At 37.4% G+C, this 14283-nt stretch overlaps 2 protein-coding genes across 2 annotated transcripts; both read left to right on the top strand.

Annotated features, from left to right (window-relative positions):
• The first annotated feature begins 1135 nt into the window (after window positions 1-1135).
• On the top strand, window positions 1136-3475 carry LOC108956216 (disease resistance protein RPV1-like). The gene is made up of 2 exons (XM_018865269.2): window positions 1136-1971; window positions 2389-3475. Exons 1-2 carry the CDS (start codon window positions 1601-1603, stop codon window positions 3473-3475), a joined length of 1458 nt encoding a protein of 485 aa, XP_018720814.2. The 5' UTR covers window positions 1136-1600.
• Window positions 3476-10007: 6532 nt separating this feature from the next.
• LOC120289615 lies at window positions 10008-11796 on the top strand. Its single transcript, XM_039304770.1, has 2 exons — window positions 10008-11057; window positions 11235-11796. Exons 1-2 carry the CDS (start codon window positions 10030-10032, stop codon window positions 11272-11274), a joined length of 1068 nt encoding a protein of 355 aa, XP_039160704.1. The 5' UTR covers window positions 10008-10029; the 3' UTR covers window positions 11275-11796.
• The last annotated feature ends 2487 nt before the right edge of the window (window positions 11797-14283 follow it).

The raw sequence follows: 14283 nt of genomic DNA, 5'->3' as shown, positions 1-14283 counted from the left end.
AATAAAATAGTAGTTGAAAATATGATTCCGGGTTATTTAGCATTTTCTCACTGATGTGATGACTTGACACAGTGATGTGACATTTTAATAAGGTCAAACCTGAAGGGAATTGGACTATTTAATGTTTGGTGGAATGCTGGTTAAATAATGGTGAGGAGGGACCCTATCCCGAAAGAAAGAATTGAATGGTGACAAAGCTGAAAAGGACTTTTCAGTGAAATTTCGGGGACCTTACGCGGAAAGAGAGTTCTCAATAGCGACAAGCTGGAAAGGACTTCGAGGATTGTGACCTTACGTTGAAAGAAAGAGAGTGGAAGTTGCTCCTCAATCTTGATCATGTCTCTTGCTGAAGAAAATCTCCTCAAGGACCCCGCAAAGATACGTCCCGGTAACTTCGGTCTGTGTTATCAGACTGGGGAGAAGATGCCAGTTGCAGTTCATGAGCGACGCTGGAATCCACAAAAAAGGGTTATAATGGGGCGAAAAGATCTTGAAGATCTTACGAGTAGTAAAAGCTTTCAAATATACATTTTTATTATATCCAAAGAATTTGCTCACATCTCTTATTCAAACTGTTTAGATAAGTTCTTTGGGTCTATACTTGCCATCATTGTAATAGAAACTTTACTTGATACATGGAGGAAGAGCGATATTTGTACATCCATCCCAAATAGTGAGGAAGATTTACCAAACAATGTTGTGAATGATGGTTTCACTTGTTAGTGCTCCAAATTTTGAAGGGTTTAACAATAGTCATGAAAAGTTGTAACAATGAGATAACTTGTGAGATAAATGCGACTGTGTTAATGATTTCACTTGATAGACAGATACAAGAGTACATCCGTATGCATTTAACTTGCCGACCCATTTTCCTTGAGACATTTGGGTAGTGTAACGTATTTTCTTGAACGCGAAGAAAAAAAGAAAGGAAACAGAACATGAGGCGACGAGAAAAGCAACAGAACTGAAGCAAGGTGGACATTGGAAACAAAAGTTCAGATCCCACACGGCTCCATCAATCCGTTCGGAGATTCCGCATGTCGGAGTGGGGATGTTTTAGCTTATTTCCCACAACTTTTGACAATAGGACGACATGACCCGTGATGGTCAATAATTACAAGCAGGGACCTTCGTGGAAAAGGAAGATACCTTACGCGGAAAGAGAGAGGTAAATAGCGACCAGCTGAAGAGGGCTTCAGTCTCTGACCTCATACGCGGAAAGAAAGAGAGTGGAAGTTGCTACTCATCGTAACCGGGCCTCTTTCTGTATAGATCTCCTCAAGACAGATCGGGCACTAGATTGTGATTCGAAAACACTCGGTCCCATTCCGACCTCAGTATGTGGAATCGTCTTGCGCCATATGTTCTGAGATTGCTGAATATGTGGAATCGTCTTGTGCTGTATCTGTTGAGATTGCTTGGGAGATATGATCCAAGCTCAGGGCCTGCGACTGAAGCCAGCGATAACATCAATCTGTGTCATCAGATCTTGGATGAAGAGGACGACTCAGGGACTGCGACTGGTGGTGACTACGACGTATTCTTGAGTTTTTGAGGATCCGACACTCGCAATGGATTTCCAGATTGTCTTTATGAGTTCATGTGTCAAGCAGGAATCCGTGTTTATAGGGACAACGAGGAGTTACAGCCTGGCGAAAAGATCGTAGAGATCTTGCGAGCAGTCAAGAGCTCCCAAATATACATACCAATTTTCTCCAGAAATTATGCTTTGAGTAGATGGTGCCTCGAAGAGGTGGCATGCATGGTGGATAGTATTTGCCAGTCTGCAGGAAAAAAGATACTACCCATTTTTTATGATGTGGATCCCTCGGATGTTAAGCTTGAAACGAAGTTGTACAAAAGTGCCCTAAACAAGCATGAGGAGAAGTATGGCTGCACTCAAGTAAAGACTTGGAAAGAGGCTTTGACAACGGTGGCTAAAATCAAGGGATGGCATTTAAAAGATCAAAGGTATCGACATGACCTTGTTCTATTTATCTGTCTGTTTATTTATTCGATTACTGTCAGATCTATACTTCGGATTTTATTAGAAGAAGAACGCACACAAGCACCCAGCTTTGTATGCATCATTTTCTACTACAAGGCTAAGACTATCTACATGCTGATGAACTCCCAAAGTGGCCTCAAGTGATTGGTTCCTACAACTTATCCATTCAAATTGTTTAGATAAACTCTTTAGGGCAATGCTCACCACCCGTGTAAGAGAAGCCCTACTTGATATGTGTGGTAAGAGCGATTTATGCATATCCGCAGCATATACCACATGAAAAGTATATATCCGAACAATTGTTACAATTGTTTGCTTATATTTGAAATTATAATTGCTTATGCATAATCTCATGGGCAATGGTTTCATGAATATGACAGGCATGGCAAGGCCATGACAGATATCACTCAAAAGGTTTTGCAGAGCATCACAATAGAAAAAAGATATTTGCCCATCAATCTAGTTGGAATTCATGATTGTATAGAAGATATAAAGAAACTATTAAATTGTCTTGATACTAGAGATGTTGGATTTGTCATAATCCATGGGATAGGTGGTATTGGAAAGACAACTCTTGCCAAGGCAGTTTTCAACCAGCTGTCTCCTCAATTTGAAGGTCACTCCTTCCTTTCAAACATCCAAGAATCATCTCCATATGGTGGCATTGTAAAACTACAAAGAAAATTAGTAGCAGATATTTTTAATTTCTCACTTTCTGAAACCTTTGACTTTGAGGATGGGAACAATATCATCAGAAACAGATTAGCTAACAAACGGGTCTTACTTGTTTTTGATGGCATGGATGAAAATGATGAATTCATGCAACTAGCAAATCGGTGTACTTCATGTGGTCCGGGGAGTAGGATCATCATTACAACCAAAGATAAGAGTGTTTTTCTTGTGACCAAGATGGAAAGATCGAAGGAAAATACCTCAATACGGTCAACAGAAATTTCTCTGTACGAAATGAAGGAAATGCATTTTGATCACGCTCTTCATCTTTTCAACAAGCTCGCTTTCAACACAGATTCAGCTCCATGTGAATTTTATGATCTTTCAAGAGAAGTTGTTGAACTCACCGGAGGACTTCCATTGGCTCTTGAGGTGATAGGTTCACATCTCTGTACCCTAAGAAAAGAAGCGTGGATAAGCACACTGGAGAAGTTGAAGGAAGTGCCTCACGAAAAAGTCCATCAGAGGTTAAAGATAAGTTATGACACACTTGAATACCGAGTGAAACAAATCTTTTTGGACATTGCATGTTTCTTTGTTAATAAGAAAAAAACTAATGCAATGTACATGTGGGAAGATTGTGGCTTTTTCCCGAAAGTCGAAATTGAGGTCCTCATCGACAAGTCCTTGATCAAGATTGTTGATCATGAAAGAATATGGATGCATGAACAGTTAAGAATTCTGGGAAGGGAAATTATTAGTCAAGAATTGGTAGATTGCCGTTTCTCAAGATGACCCATGAAAAGGCAAGCATGAACAACCCTATTATATTCCTTCCTATGCTACTAGGCGTCTAAGAGGTCATTTCTCTTGCAAATTGCCTTCTTTATTTATTAAAAACTATAGAAAAAAACTCGTGAATTAATTATGTTTTTCCTTGAAAGAGAAATTTGCCAATTCTCTGATTTTTTTTTTTTTCAATAAGTTGTGTACGCCATTTTCACTTATTTAAGTAAGTTAAAAATATCTAAAAAAAAGAAATTAGGTAAAATCTGTAATGGGCCAGTTTAACTGCTCATTAAGCGGACCACTAGCTAAGAGAGTAACATACATCACTTCCATAGATTCAAAGGCAGTCTTTATCATAGTGTAAGCACTTTAATAATATTAGAAATAGCAGTTCGAAGAAATAGTATATGTTTTCACACAAAAGCATAAAGAATTATCAATTTCATAGAAATCAGTAATAAATTGATCATCAGGGAGAAGCGAATGTGGAAGCACTCACGCAATGGAGATCAGGACACAACTTTACACGCAAAGATTTTGCGAATCTCACAAATGTGAGATTTCTTGAATTGGACGGAGGGAACTTCTTCGGCAACTTTGAAGATATCTTGCCGAAGCCGAGAAGCTTTCATTGGCGAAATTGTCCTCCAAAAATTGAAGCAAACAATTTTGTGCTAAGTCACCTAGTTGTTCTCAAGCTTTCAGGCAATATCATCATAGACGAATGGAGCCGATGGATTGAAATAATGGTACAATTTTACTTAACTCATCTTGATATATGTCTTGCACCTATTTTGCAATGTATATTGAAACTCGATAGCTTTAAGTGGGTTGCTTTTTTGCAGGTGGCAAGTAAACTGAAAGTTTTGAATCTCGCAGGATCTAAGTCCTTAATCAAAACACCCAGCTTCTCTGAATTTGTGACTTTGGAGAGATTGGTTCTGAAAGATTTCCCCAGGTTGGCCATAATTGATCCCTCAATTGGTAAACTAGAGCGGTTGAGTTACTTGAAAATCAAGTGGTGTCCGCGTGTTAGAGTGTTGCCCAAGGAAATTGGTTCTCTGATTGCCTTGAGAGAGCTCATCTTGATCCACTGTTTTGGCATTCAAATTTTTCCAGACTCAATCGGTAATCTAAGAAATTTGTTAAGGCTAGTAATGGAGGATATAGGACTAGTAGAATTTCCGGTCACACTCAAAAGGCTAGTGGCCCTCGAGTACATGTCTTTGGTGAATTGTACTAGACTAAATGGGCTGCCGAATACTGTTGGGAATTTAAGATGGTTGACTAAGTTGGATCTATATGGGTCTTCTATTGAGAAACTACCTCCTTCGGTTTGTAAACTCCAAGATCTGGCAATAAGGACAAAAAATAGTGAGATAAAAATGCCACAGGGACCTAAAGACAGAGCGGTGTGGAAAAATGCACCGAAGAAGTGGACGGAAGTACCCCTACAAAGAATCCCACCAAAGTCATTGTTGAGTTACGATGCATTTTCATATGAGGCAAAACAAATATTTCTAGACATTGTATGTTTCTTTGTTAACAAGAAAATAGCTAATGCAATGTATATGTGGAAAGCCTGTCACTTATGCCCTGAGGTCCAAATTGATTTCCTCATCAATAAGTTCTTGATCTCAAGATGTCTCGATAAAATAAGGATGACAAATGAGGTAAGAGACTTTGGGAAGGAAATTATTCGTCAAGAGAATATCCAAAATCCCGGAGATCGAAGCAGATTGTGGTTTCCCGAGATGGCTTTAGACGTGGTACGAGCTAAAAAGGTTAGTACAAACAACACTATTTTATTCCTCCTTACTCTTCTAAGTGTCTAATTGCACATTCCCTTCTTCATTTATTGCTAGCCTAGAAGCCCTGCAATATAAAAATAACGTGTGAATTCATTATATTTTCCTTAAAGAGAAATTTGCTAATTACCTGATTTTTCTCTCCAATAAATAGCGCACCAATTCTCCAAAGTATTTTAATATGATACATATATCTGAACACCATTGAAATTTTGTTTAAAAGACCATTTGAACTTTTCCAATCACATATTCATAGCTATTCAATTTATCTTTTAACTTTTCAATTTTTCTGATTGATATATGATGAGGTTTTTCATATAAAGTAGCAAAATCTATCTCGTTCTATTTAGATACTGCGCATTGAACAAACAAAAAATCTAGGATTTTATGAACGGTTAAAAAAGGCGTTTTTTTTTTTTTTTTCCTTTTAAGGTTACAATGGTATTTTTTCTTTTGCATTGAAGTCTAAAAATCAACTCCGTCAAAACTGACTGCTACAATTATAATCATGAAAGTTCATACATCCACCAAAGTTAATAAAAACAAATTATCCATGCTTGCGCTGTGCACTCTGATAAAATTAACCTCAACCCTCAAGTTTCTCAATCCTACTCAACATTAGCAAAAACTGAAATAGGTCAATTTCAATTATGAGAAAGCAGAGTACCACCTAAGTAACGAACAACACTTCCATAGAATCTAATACAATCATTATTATTGTGTACGTAATTGATATAATTAGAAATAATAGCTTGAAGAAATACTATGTATTTGGCAACATAAATACAAGAATCAAGTATGCACAATGTCAAATAATAAAGAAATATCGGTATTTAATGATTAATAATGAAGAAATAACGGTATTGAATGATTAATGGATCCAAAGTCATTGCTCAAGTCAAGAGTACGTCCAAAAACTGTTCGGCCATAATTAAGCCTAAAAAATCACGTAGGCACTAATTAAACCACAAAACAGAATCAATCCGTGCATGCTTATGATTTTCAAGCTCAATTTCAATATTAATAGTGTCTAATTGTCATGTACTCGATCATGAGCATCATTCCAAAAGACACAATAATTCAAAATATTTTTCTTATTAATAATTTGTAAATTTATTGATAGACAAACATTATCAATTTTTCTTCATGTATAATGCACAAGAAATACGTACAAGTGATAGAGAGTGACTTACCTCCTCAAATCCACTTAACCAAATAGCCGAACAAAAATATCATTCTTCTCCGTATCCCCAAACCATTCCTCTTTTCTCCTTTTTTTTTTTTTTTTTTTTAAACTGGAAATCACAACCTTTAACTTTATATGTTGGCACATCCAAGAAAATTTTACATCCAGAAGAGTTGGAATACTAAATCAGATCAACTACAAACTCTTTCTCGTTATGTAGAACTCCAGCAGTCCTCAAATATTATCGTTCTATCCACGAACAACCTGGACTTCCTAAGAAAATAAATTCCTATTTTACAGTAATCTTCTTGAATCACAGACATTCACATCCAAAAGAGACTGGAGATAATCCTTTCTTTTCCCTTCCTTGGTCCACAAATATCAATTTCCAAATCTCGCTTAATCTCCAATATAAACTTCCCATACAACAACGAAAGAGATGGTCTCCTTATAAATCTTAGCTTCTCCTCTTTCTTACTTCCATCTACTTCATTTTCAAATTTCCAATAATATCTAATCGAAGACATAAATTCGCCCATAATTAAAGGCATTATAAACAGCTATTTCTTCTAATAATCTACAAAATATCTAGAACCTTAGAAAAGATGGAAATCTTGATTATTTTTCGTAGTCACTAACTATTTATCAAGAATAAAATTGGGGATGTTACATTAGAACCACATGTAATGGGCAGGGACGTAATTCTTAGATGATTTAGTGGGAAGACGAGCTATAACTATTTATTGGAGACTGATTATGCTATTTGAGTTTCTAGAAAAGTTATTTTTGAGGTAAAGATTCTTAAATTTTCAAGGATTGATATTTTGTCTATTTTGTTTTTTGGCACAGATCCCCTTAAAATCTTGAGGATTGATATTTAGTGAATTTCAAGGACGAAACTCATTTTAAAGGTGGTGGAGTGTAACGTGCCAGATTTTAATCGGAAATAGATTGTGACTAAGCTATATGAATAACAATTAAGATTCCATCTATTATAAGGTTCTAGATATTTTGTGGATTATTAGAAGAAATAGTTGCTTATAATGCTTTTGATTATGGATTATTTGAAGGGCGTTTTTGAATTTGTGATAGATGTTATTGGAAATTTGAAGCAGAAGCATCCCTCGATAACTGTGGAAGTGAGAAAGAGGAGAAGTTAAGAATTTTAGAGAGATAGTCCCTTTCGATGTTGTGGGGGATGCTTATAATGGAGATTAATCAAGGTTTCTACTTTGGTATTTTTGGAGGGGAAAAAACAGTTTATCTGTGATTTCCATTGGATGTGAATGTCTGTGATTTAGGGAGACTAACCGTAAGATTGGAATTTAATCTCTTGCAAAGTAGGAGTTTTTTGTGGTTAAAACAATATGATCGGATGAATTTTGAAAATTTACACGTCAGATAAAGTTAGTGGTTGATTTGATTTTTGTAGTCTGCCAGTTCTAGACGTAGGGTTCTCTTGGAGGTGCATACATATATGCCATGCTTTTGACTTTTGTTATAAAAAAAAAAAAAAAAAAGGAACAAAATAGAGGAGAAAAGGTTTAATAGTGGTACAAGAGGAATGGTCTGGGGTTACAGAGAAGAATGGCATTTATGCGGGTTGATTCGAGTTAAGTGGCTCTCTGTCACTTCTGTATATTCCATTGCATTATTCATTATGTAACAGTGAAATGGTTTTGCCCTTCGATAGCTTTTATATATTATTATTGAGAAAAATATTATTTTAAGTTATTGCCCTTTTGTTATTTATACTAATGATCTACTTAGGTGATAATTACACACTATAAAAGTTGAAATTTGAAATTTATATGTGTGCACAAATTAACTTTGTTTTGTGGCTTGATCACAGCCTATGTGATACTTGAGGCTTAATCATGGCAGATATAATTTTTGGGCTTTTTCACCTAGCGCAGTGTGACTGTAGTGTTTGACTCGAGCTAATAGTTCGGATCCATAAGTAATAGATACAATATTGATTTCTATGAAATTTGATATTTCTCTATTATTTGAAACAGTCTATAATTGATTATTGCATTTACGCTTTTATGTGAAAATACGTACTAGTTTTCCGAGCTATAATTTCAAATCATATTAAATATGCATACAATCTAATGATTTTATTTACTTCCATGGAAGTTGTTAGGGCCAACACAAAATACCTGGAGGGGGTAAATAGATTGTTTTAACTAGACCAGAAACTTTGGCAGAATACTTGAAAGAAAACTTTAATAGACGCTAGAACAGTTAAATTAATAGAGATGCTTGTATCAAACAGATAAGTACATGAGATAAAGAGAGAACTAAGTGAAATGATTCATTATTCAACATCCACCGCAAATGGTTGTCATATTGCGTGGTCAATCAAAGTAATTTGTCTAGGGGCTTCGCCACGTGAAATGAGCCTGGTCATCACAAGAAATGAAAGAAAAAAACGTATGTGGATGTATGGGTGAATGAAATTGCATACACTTGTGATACTGGTAGTGGTTATTAACTTGTTTCCCTCCTTGTCAGGGAACGGAAAATGTGGTAGCACTCACACTAGGGAGAACAAGATACAATTTTATACGGGAAGATTTTGTTAATCTCAAGAAGACAAGGTTTCTTGAATTAAATGGAGGGAACTTTGCTGGCAACTTTGAGGATATTTTGCCGGAGCTAAGATGGCTTTGTTGGCGAAATTGTCCTCCAAAACTACAAGCAAATAACTTTATGTTGAATCACCTAGTTGTTCTGAAGCTTTCGGGCAATATCACCACAGAAGAATGGAGTGGATGGGTCAAACTCATGGTACAATTTCACCTTATTCATTTACTCTTTCAACTAGTTGTCTCAATATATGATGATATGCACCTATTTTGTAATGCATTCCAACTCTGGACAGTTTTAAGTTGGTTGCTATTTTGCAGGTGCCAAGTAAGCTAAAAGTTTTGCATCTTGCGAGATCTAAATCCTTAATCAAAACACCTTGCTTCTTTGAATTTATGAGTTTAGAGAGACTGGTTTTGAAAGATTTCCCAAGGTTGGCCGAAATTGATTGTTCGATTGGTAAACTAGATCAGTTGATTTACTTGAAAATCAAACGCTGTCCGCATCTTAGAGAGTTGCCCAAGGAAATTGGTTGTCTAACTGGCTTGAGAGAGCTCATCTTGATCCAAGGTTATGATTTTTGTTATTTGCCAGACTCGATAGGTAATCTAAGACTTTTGTCAAGGCTAGTAATGGTGGACACAGGATTAGTTGCACTTCCGGAAACAATAAAAGGACTAGTGGATCTTGAGCACTTGCGTTTGGTGGACTGTAGGAGTCTAAATTCGCTGTCAGATGATGTTGGGGAGTTAAAGTCATTAAAGTTGTTGGATCTATCTGGGACAAATATCGAGGAACTACCTCCTTTACTTTGGAATCTAGAAGATTTAGAATTACGGATGAATGATAGTAAGATGGAAACACAACTGTGGAGGTATATGATTCTAAAGCGAGATCTTGAGGATCGCTGGGAACTTGGAGAACTGGAACCATATGAACACTACAAGTTCTCTGTGCATCTCCCAGGCTTTCCAATGGAATTACTTATTCGGGAGTCGAGAACAACTGTAGCGCCAGCATTTCATGAGCAACACCTTTCAGGAAGGTGCCCGCCTAAGATTTTAGTGAGGGTAATCTTTCCTCACGGTGAGGGTTCGCCCATAGTTATTGCTGCGGAAGTCCCACTTTGGGACGCCGGGATAATGAGCTTATCTCAACCAACCCTGTACTTCAAAAATCTGATTTTAATGCTTGTGTGCTGGTTAGAAAGAAAGCGCGTATCCGAGTGGACGCATGACTTTCAAAGAAAAGACGAGGAACTGCTCTCTTTGGAATTCTGCGATCATTGTATGTCCATAACCTCGGTGATCAGAGAGTTCAGCCCCAGTCCGCCTTGTTTGAAAATTGATCGGTTTCCACAGCTTTCCATTGCGTTTTCAATATACTTTTATAAGCATGAGAATAGTTATCCATTTCTTTTCTGGGTGAAGAATCTGGAGATCTTAACCAAATTCTCATTCCCAATCCTGCGTTCTACCAATCTGCTGCTGAAATGTCCTTGTTCAGGAAAAAAACTTCTAGACTACATTGAAGTGTGGAACTCCTGGCATGAGGAGGCCACTCAAGTTCAGCGTGCAGTGTCTAGAAGAAGCTTCGAGAACTGCAAGAGTCGCCGACTTAGAAAAACACGTGGGAGTACATTGCGAGCCAAGAGGAAGCGAAATCTAACTTGGTTATGTTTGCATAACTACTTAGATGAGCATTTGCTGATGAATACGGTTTACGTATGCACGGGCTGTTGCATTTTGATCCCGTTTATTAAGACAAAGCTGGATTACTGTAGCCGCGTGTTGGAAGAGGCTTGCCCTCTCCTCCTTGACAGCGCACTTAAAGTCAAGCAAAAGATTCGCCTTACGAGGGATTTCGCCAGGGATATGAAATGGTTGGGTGGGATCATCAATATAGAAATAACTCCAAAAGAATACTCTCAGTTCGTCGAAGATATGTACGTTCTCTTGCTCCATTGGTATCGCTGCAATCGGAGGAGAGGTCATCATCATAGGTGAGCCCTTTTCTTTTTGTGTCATGCTTTTCCCTGATTCCCTACCCATCCGGAAAAAAAACGTAGGATCCTCTATGGATACTGAACTCGGGTGATTCACCCTACCCCTGTTATAGCTTATATTGCTTCAAACAGTGAAATGCGAGGCTGACTGATAATTGACGGCCATTCGTGCAGGACTAGGGATGAAGATCTCTTAAAGCTTGCCAAATTGTGAGGGACATCCCTTTTTGTCAGTTTTTGGTGTAAACGGACAATGTGTGTATGCGTGTGGGAGTTCACGACAAAGGAGCACCAAGGGACAAGGTAAGAAAGCTTTTACCAGGTAGTCTGAAATCACAAAAGGGCACAAAGGGAGGAGAGGAGGCACTCTGTTTTCTTTTTGTTGGTGGTCTGCTAATTACAAAGTTGAACAAGCATAAGCCTTTTTATAGTCCTCCATCACTGCCTTTCTTCAGCAACCATTCTTGACCTGTTTCTTCTTCTTTTTTCAAGATCTTTTTGTTGTCTTTACAGCTGAATGTTCCTCTTACATGTTGCCCCCGTCTTAGTGAGTGACCGACTTAGACCAGTACTTGGAGACTTTACACTTCTTTTATGTGTCACTGTTTGATGCTTTTATTTTAATATGTAAGTTAGCATATAGATATTGCACCACAGTAATATTTCGGTGGACTAGTTCTGATTACAAGACTAAATAGTTATCATACAAGCGCAGCAGGATCTCACCGAACTAGAATGTCGAAGATATGATGGAAGGCTTTTCAAGTACAAAACATCTGACGCGTTAAGAACAAAAGGGAAACTTTGCTGAAGCCATGCTAGAAAATATAGTTTTTTCTCTTACTCTTGCCATCATCAGCTTGCATAGAACCATTCTTTTGTCAAGCCCTTCTTCAAATTTATCATTACTCCCTTGAGGATACGCTTTCCCCCATGAAAACTTCAGTCTACCTGTTTCGCATTGATATGTCACAATCATGAATTTTACAAACAAATGCGACCACAAAAGAAAAATGAGTAACAGCAAACATGGAACTACTTGTCCCATAAAAAGATTACCCTACTGGCTTCTGTCTGCTCCAAATTGGAGAATGTGAACGGTTCCATCTTTCAAATGTCACAGAAATTTTCTTACATAAAGGTACTTAGCATGTCAATAAGAATTGCTGCTTTCTTGTACTAATGCATTCTCTAACAAAAGTCAAAGTTGTGAGTCCATATCCTCCAATCTCCAGTCAAGTTCATGGCAGCTTGATCGGTAAATCGTATCCTCACCTCCCTTTTCAATACTCAATACGACTTAAAAACCAATAGTAGTATATAGATCTCACTGATCTGGCAAACCTTTTCAGTATATTGTATCCTCCCTTCCCTTTCAACGGGACATTATTTTCCTAAGCCAAAAACACAGAGGAAGTGAAAGAGATTGGAAGAACAATGCAGTAACATATGACGGCAATTCTTCACTGCCAGCTTAGTCCTACCAGTCTGGTTAGGACCAAGCATTCCACTTTTTGAAAGAAACACGATTACACGAGCAATCAGCAGATTCTTTGGGCTAGCGACATGATTCCCAGTGGGCTTTCCATCACTGAGGATGTTGACCTTCGAGTCCTCTTCATCATTTCCGATACCAATAGCAGCCGTACCAAGCTGATCTCCCAGATTGTGAAATTGGAGTTCTTAACTGCAAAATTCAGAATGATGAGTTGTAGTTGTAGAAGAACAAGTCACTATACGTTCATTCGCGTTAGCATTTCCTGTGATGCAGATGCCTGTTTTTGCTTCGTGGGTGAGATGTGTTGTTTCCGAAGTTCAGCAGTTAGAATCAGTGGAGACTTCTTGACCAATAACCCAAAAAAGAATCAGTGGAGATTCGAGTATCAAGTGACTGCAGGTGAATTTCAGCAAATCACTTGTTCTGATTCCATGTATCGGTTATTTTGAACCTTCCTTTGGGTGTTCACTGATGGGGTTTACCTTAGTTTAAGTTATTTCCATCCAGCAAATTTTGCATTTTCCCTCTGATTTTTCCCGCCTTTCGGTTTTAATGGTTGTCTAAAATTTGTTTGATCACAACTATTTTTGATACATGCAGGAAGTGGTTACACATCTTAGACTCCGATTGTTTTGTGAAAAATGTAGGGTAATTGTTTTTTAGGAAAATGACTACATTTTCCAGTATTTGACGGAAACCTAAAAATGAATTAAAAAATATTTTTTGTCTTTTGATAAGGAAAATTTCTATGCACTACTTTCAGTATATTTATTTATTTAATTTTATTTTTCAAATCAATTTTTAATTATTTTATTTTATTTTTTTCTTCTTCTTAGCCACTATTTGACCAAGCCACAAGCGAGCTTGCTCACCGTGACTCACAAGTCGTTGGCGAGAGAGCTTGCCAACCTCTAGCGAGGTGGAACCCCATCCAAGGTTGGCGAGCTCAAGATTCATTGACCTTGGACGAACTCATTACAACTCTATGGCCGGTTGTCGTGGCTAATGACCAATCCGAGGAGAAGGAAAAGAAAGAAATAAAAAGAAAAAGAAATTTTAAAAATAATAATAAAATCGTTTTAAAAAAGAGAAAACTTATTGAAAGGGGAGCATAGAGGAAAAAGAAGAAGAAAGAAAAAAGATAAGATAAGATAAAAATAATAGGAAAAAGTGTTTGGTTTAAAGGTGAAATAAAAATTATGAAAATGTTTTTCGCTTTCTCAAAGACGGAAAGAGGAGAATATGTCACGCCCCGATCCTCGGGCACGCGCACATCTTTCTTACTTGGTCGATTTTATAATGCGATATCCCAGGACCATGTATCGCTGACTCTTTCATTTATTAAGCACATGCGGAAGCAGTTATAAATCTCCAGACAGTAAATCGATGGAATAGAAAAGTAGGGCCATATTTTTCATATTAAAACTTATAACCAAACTTTTATACAAAACGCAAACCAAAGTACTTCATAACTATTCACATCAAAATGGAGTTCTCAAAAGAAGATGGAATCTCAGTCCATCCGGATCGTACTCAAGGCCCCTCTTGGGATTATCTTCTTCTTCCAAAAGTCTTCTCCTTAGGTTTCACCTCAGAGTTCTCTTTCTCAGATTCTTCCTCCTCAGCTTCTCATCGGGATCCTGAATTGTTGTCCCCAAACCGGGATGAGATTATGTCTCAGCAAGTTCTATCCTACTAAGGCCCGATTAGTAAACCATTATACTA

This window comes from Eucalyptus grandis, chromosome 11 (genome assembly GCF_016545825.1).
Source record: "Eucalyptus grandis isolate ANBG69807.140 chromosome 11, ASM1654582v1, whole genome shotgun sequence".
Classification (NCBI taxonomy): Eukaryota; Viridiplantae; Streptophyta; class Magnoliopsida; order Myrtales; family Myrtaceae; genus Eucalyptus; species Eucalyptus grandis.
This window is presented reverse-complemented; position numbering and strand designations above follow the sequence as displayed.